We start from the raw sequence: 6356 nt of genomic DNA on the forward strand, positions 1-6356 counted from the left end.
ATGTGGAGTAGAAGAGAAAGAAAAAGTCAAGAATGTCTCTAAATGTTTGGCTCATGCAATCATAGGGGCTGGCACGTCCCAAATCTGTAGTTCAGGCAGCAGACTGAAGACCTCTGCTGGCTCATGGGATTGCAGGGGCTGGTGAATCCAAAATCTGCAGGTCACATAGCAGGCTGGAGACTTCTGCAGGCTTACATCCCAGGAACTGGAGGTCAGGCAACAAGTAGAGTGCAGAGTCAAGAGAGAAGGAGCTCTGCCAGAACATCCATTTATATACTGGAGGCAGGCCACATCCCCAAGGAAACTCCCCTTTCAACTAATTGACTGATCACATCATGGAAGGGAATTACATCATAGTACATTGTGGAAGAGCAACCAGTCCAGTATCTGCCAAACCACTGAGAATCATAGCTTAGCCAAGGTGACACATAACACTAACCATCACAATGAGCAACTGGAAGTGGGGAGACATCATTTACTAAGAAGGGATAAACTGCAGAAGAAGCTGATTTCCGGGCAGACAATCGGAAGTTTGGATTGGATATCTTAAGTTTGAATTCCCCTTAATGTCCGAGTAAGGATGGTAAGAAGATAGTTTGACATATGCATCTGGAATTTAGGCATGAGTTCAAGCTGATGATTTGAATTTGGGAGTTATTAACAGACAGGGGGGTTGAAGCCATGAGCTTGGTGAGATCACCCAGGTAGTGAGTGTAGGTAGAAAAGAGACATCCAAGCACAGCCCCTGGCTCACTGCAGGGGTTAGAGGTTGGAGAAGTGAGAAGAAACCAGCAAAGGCTGTGATGGTCGGTTTGAAGAGCATGGCGGTGACAGACATGCAGACAGCAGAGAGGCAAGAGTTACTCAGAAGGCTGAATCTACAAGAAGTCAAACCTACCTACTTTTTGCCATGAAACTAGTGAGCAACTCCAGGCTTGCCAGAACTGAAATCATTGTTTCTTCGTTTGCAAGATTATAGACTTTGAAAGATAATTAAAGGAAATCATTTAAGTCATTCAGAGTAAGAATATACAACATTGTTATAGTTAGGCAATATTTTTTTCAACTTAAAAAATCTTTTGAGGCATAATAAAAAAAAGTCTGAAGGGAAAACAGAGCAAACATGTTTTGATTTTTTTAATTTTGTTTTAAAGTCGTTGCTGTTGTTAGTTGCCACGGAGTTGATTACGATTCACCGTGACCCCATATGTGCTGAGTAGAACTTCTGCATAGGGTTTTCAAGGCCATGACCTTTTGGAAGCAGATCACTGGGCCTGTCTTCCAAGGCACCTGTGTGTGTGTTCAAACTGCCAACCTTTTGGCTAGCAGTCAAGCGCTTAACTGTTTGCTTCATGCAGGGATTTCTTAAAATCATTAAGTTATTTAATTCAACAGAAAATCTTAGTGACAGAGAAAGGGTAGAGAACTATATCTTCCCACTGACTGATACAGTGATCTTTAGTTTTTCAAAATATTTCTGAAATAGTGAGTAGATACCTTTTTCCAAAAATACGTAAAAGAGTAAAGCTGTGAGTAAGTCACCAGTAGTCTTGCAGTAATATTTCTCAATGTAAAAATGTGAATATGGTGTTATTTTGCTGGAGACCAACAAGCATTTTAGGACTAGTTTGCTGTGAAAATGACAATTTGAAATAGTTGGTGACTACGTCACAGTGCCCTCAGAGGTACCTTACAAATATCACCAAATTTAAGGGAAAATAATGATAAGTGTAGGGCAGCAAACCTGGAAATTTGGCTGGGTTTGTGGCTTACTTTGCAATGGCATGACCTGTGTTAAATAACACCAAAACTCAGGTATGTGTTGATTTCTAACTCAAAATACTTTTGGTTCAATGCCTTTTTATTATTTCGCACTATGTTGATGGTAAATTTGGCTGCAGGACCTTGGGCTATTGAACTTCCACAGCTAATGCTTAAATGCCAAGATGTGTGTCGAATAGCCAGTTTGGTTCTCTGTTAAATGAATAAAAAATTAAAACCAAATGATTTATATAGTACGTCTTGATTCTAAGTGTTGCAGTGAATCGTGCTGGTCTGAATTGGTCCACTTTCCCGCAGGTATTTCTTTGTGGTTGAAGAAGACAATACTCCATTATCAGTCACGGTGACTCCCTGTGATGCACCTTTAGAATGGAAACTGAGCCTCCAGGAGCTGCCAGAGGAGGCTAGTGGGGAAGGTTCAGGTAAGAAGCAGGATAAATCTGGCCCCAGACCTCTGAATAGATGGTCAATAGTCTTATGAAACATGCAACCTTCTGTGAGTAATAAAAAGCAGCAGAGATGCACAGGTGAAGCTGGAGATTTTGAGGGAAATGGAGAATGGCTTAGATGACAGTGATCTTAGTAAAATAAAAGAGTAGGAGAGACAAGTATGGGGACTACTAAAGGATTGAGGAGAAAGGGAGAGGTTTGGAATAGCCTTTATGCTTGTGGTTTGCAATCTTGCCTGAGCATTGGAATTACCTATGGGGCTTTAAATGGTACTGATGCCTGGATCCCACCCTTAGAGATTCTGATTTAATTGCTGGGGGGTGCAGTGTGGGCACTGGGACTTTTCCAACCTCCGCCAGTGATTCTAATATGCACCCAAGGTTAAGAACCTCTCATCTATGGGGAATAAAGGGTAGAAACAAAGAGAAGAGCAGAGGGGCATTGAGCAGCAGTGAAAAGACCGGGGTGAGGAGAAAATCAGTAACAGGAATGGGTTAGGCATTTAAAGAAGATACAGGTTGTGGGAAGCAAATAACAAGATACAAGGGTAATGATGAGAGTGTGTATAAGGCCTTGGAGTGATGCTGCTGTCTTTAGGGAATGAGGGCATTATAGCTTTAAGGTGAAGGCTTGACAACTGATCCCATGCAAAAGATGCTAGCAAGCAGCAATCCTTGGACCTAAAAATCCCACTACTTAGACTCTATCCTGAAGAAGTATTTTGAATGCAAAGCTTTACACATATATTAGAGTATTATTTTTTATAATAGTGAAAAATTGACCCATAATATTATTGTTGTATTATAATATTGAGAAAAACAGTATTCAAAAATGGGAGTTTGTCTAAATACATATATTCATTTAAGTTAACAATGAGGAACGAGAGAGAATAATATAAATCGCAGAAAAATATGTAAATAAACCAGAATATTTATACAAAGAGCTGTCTCTGTACAGGAGTCCCTTGGATGGGACAAACGATTAAACACTCGACTGCTAACTGAAAGGCTGGCAGTTAGAATCCACCCAGACGCGCCTTGGAAAAAAGGCCTGGCAGTGAAAAATCAGCCATCAAAAACCCTACGGAGCACAGCTCTACTCTGACACACAGGGGGTCATTATGAGTCGGAATCAACTCAAAAGCAACTGGTGGTGGTGGTGGGCTCTGTATAATGAACTAATGGGTGATTTTTTATCTTGTTATTTTTCTCTGTTTCCCAGTTTTATACAATGAACGGGTATTATTTTCACAATGGAGAAAAAATAAGATAATCGTAAAAACAGTTTAAGGCTGGTGAGCCCCGGTATATATGCCTCACATGTCACCCGTGCTTCTCTTGTGTCTTCCAGGTGATCCAGAACCTCTTGAGCAGCAGAAGCAACAGAGCATTAGTGAGGAAGGCACGGAGTTATTCTCCTACAAAGGCAATGATGTTGAGTATTTTAGATCTTCTAGTTCTCCATCTGGTTTATATCAGTTGGAGCTTATTTCAACAGAGAAAGATACACATTTCAAAGTGTATGCCACTACAACTCCAGAGTCGGATCAACCATATCCTGAATTGCCTTATGATCCAAGAGTAGATGTCACCTCCCTAGGACGCACCACAGTCACTTTGGCCTGGAAACCGAGCCCCACCTCCTCTTTGCTGAAACAACCCATTCAGTACTGTGTGGTCACCAACAAAGAGCACAATTTTAAAAGTCTCTGTGCAGTGGGAGCCAAGCTGAGTGCAGATGATGCTTTTATGGTGGCGCCAAAACCTGGTCTGCACTTCAGCCCCTTTGACTTTACCCACTTTGGATTTCCTTCATATAATTTGGGTAAAGAACGTGGCTTCCCAGCAAAGCCTTCTCCAAAACTGGGGCGTCATGTCTACTCGAGGCCCAAGGTTGACACTCAGAAAATCTGCATTGGAAACAAGAACATCTTCACTGTCTCTGACCTGAAACCTGACACCCAATACTACTTTGACGTCTTTGTGGTCAACAGCAACAGCAACATGAGCACCGCTTATGTCGGTACCTTTGCCAGGACCAAGGAAGAAGCTAAGCAGAAGACAGTTGAGCTTAAAGATGGGAAAGTTACAGATGTATTTGTGAAAAGGAAGGGTGCAAAGTTTCTGCGATTTGCTCCAGTCTCTTCTCACCAAAAAGTCACCTTTTTTATTCACTCTTGCCTAGATGTTGTCCAAATCCAAGTGAGACGAGATGGGAAGCTGCTTGTGTCTCACAGTGTGGAAGGCATTCGGCAGTTTCAACTGAGAGGAAAACCTAAAGCAAAGTATCTCATCAGACTAAAGGGAAACAAGAAAGGAGCATCCATGTTGAAAATTCTAGCTACCACAAGGCCAAGTAAGCAGTCGTTCCCTTCTCTTCCGGAAGATACAAGAATCAAAGCCTTCGACAAGCTCCGCACCTGTTCTTCGGCCACCGTGGCTTGGCTAGGCACTCAGGAAAGGAACAAGTTTTGCATCTACAAGAAAGAAGTGGATGATAACTACAATGAAGACCAGAAGAAAAGAGAACAAAACCAATGCCTAGGACCAGATACGCGGAAGAAATCAGAAAAGATCCTCTGTAAGTATTTCCACAGTCAAAACCTACAAAAAGCAGTGACCACAGAAACAATCAAAGGTCTTCAGCCTGGCAAATCTTACCTGCTGGATGTTTATGTCATAGGACATGGGGGGCATTCTGTGAAGTATCAGAGTAAAGTCGTGAAAACCAGGAAATTCTGTTAGTTACCTTGGATAGAGATATACGTAGAACTCCAGGAGGGACGCTAAATCACTTTAAGTATAAACTGACTACTCCCACAGCTGACAGAAGTTGTGACCTGCATTTGTACTGTGTAAGGAAAGATACCAACTTGTGTATATTTATGTTTATGTAAGTAATTATTGGAGGAGACTTGGCCTAATGTGTCAAAATGGTACCTAGTATGCGTCTGATGCCCCGTTGATGTCAAAGGTGGAGGGCATCTCGAAGGAACTGCCACCCCTTGCTTTGCCACTGCATGAACTGCTTCTAAATTATTTTATTACCTAAAGATTTAAAATATGCCATTCATTGCACACATCCACAAATGCAAATCATTCCTCTCTATAGATGCTAGGATATATATATAAATTATTTTATAAAGTCTTGTTTTAAATGTCAGTGTTTCTATGATTGTAAACTATTAAATTCTTCCTGTTAAAGTACAGATCTAATCTAAGTATTATTAAGTGGACAGCCCCCTAGTCAGTTATATTGCTATTGTAAATTCTTATTTGTTGAGTAAAATGTTTAAATACTGTATGTATCTCCTGTACAAAGTTGACATACATTATATTCATGTACATAAAATTAAAGATATTAGATTATATCCTGCTCATTTTCTCAAGTAGCTATCTTGGTGTAGTCCATTTCTGTTCTGCCCCTAAAACTGTGTCTTTATGTAATGTGGCACCAAAATTGACCTTTTTTTTAATAGTTGAAAAGGCATGCTACATCTCTCTAAAGTTACTATGTCTTTAGAGGAAGTTGTTAAAATTTGTATTTTGACATTGACTAGGAGTCAGCTATTGGAGAGTTGAGAAAACTACCATGTACTTGCTTTCTAAGGAGAAGACAAACCAAAGAGTGCAGCTCGAGAAGTATTGAACAAAACGTCCTTAACAACCTAGACTATATCACATTTTAAGCATCTATTTTAAGTACAAAATTCAGATATTCCAAGTATTTTCCATCTGCTTGAATATTAGCAAAATAATTATTTTAATTTCTACTGAAGCAACTTATCAACTGCCAATTAGGACTGTGGTTAATAACAAGAAAATAAAGTAGCAGTCTGCTACTTTTAACTTTGCTTTTTAATCGATTTTTTAAAAATAATTTAGGTGTAAGATAACATTTAGACAAATAATAACAGAAACTTTTTATCATGGAGAGACACTGCACAAAGCGCAGTTTTAGCCAGCTTCGTTCTCCATAGCTCTATATGTAAATGAGAATATTGGACTAAGATGAAGAAAGTGGTGATTTTACAATTACCTAAGTTATGTGAAAATATCTGTTGACCTTCTGTCATCTTCTTTTCCCATCTATAAAACTAGGCAGTGATGGGTTTGCACAAAATG

General features: G+C 40.0%; 1 protein-coding gene across 1 annotated transcript in view; it reads left to right on the top strand.

Moving 5' to 3' along the window:
• Positions 1 to 5607, top strand: part of NDNF (neuron derived neurotrophic factor) — a 9663-nt gene extending 4056 nt beyond the window's left edge. Inside the window, exons 2-3 of the mRNA XM_004390709.1 lie at positions 2080 to 2204; positions 3583 to 5607. Coding sequence (XP_004390766.1) covers positions 2080 to 2204; positions 3583 to 4976 — 1519 coding nt within the window. The 3' untranslated portion in view covers positions 4977 to 5607. The remainder of the gene's footprint in view (positions 1 to 2079; positions 2205 to 3582) is intronic.
• The last annotated feature ends 749 nt before the right edge of the window (positions 5608 to 6356 follow it).

The sequence above is a fragment of the Trichechus manatus genome, unplaced genomic scaffold, assembly GCF_000243295.1.
Source record: "Trichechus manatus latirostris isolate Lorelei unplaced genomic scaffold, TriManLat1.0 scaffold00322, whole genome shotgun sequence".
In the NCBI taxonomy this organism is placed as follows: domain Eukaryota; kingdom Metazoa; phylum Chordata; class Mammalia; order Sirenia; family Trichechidae; genus Trichechus; species Trichechus manatus.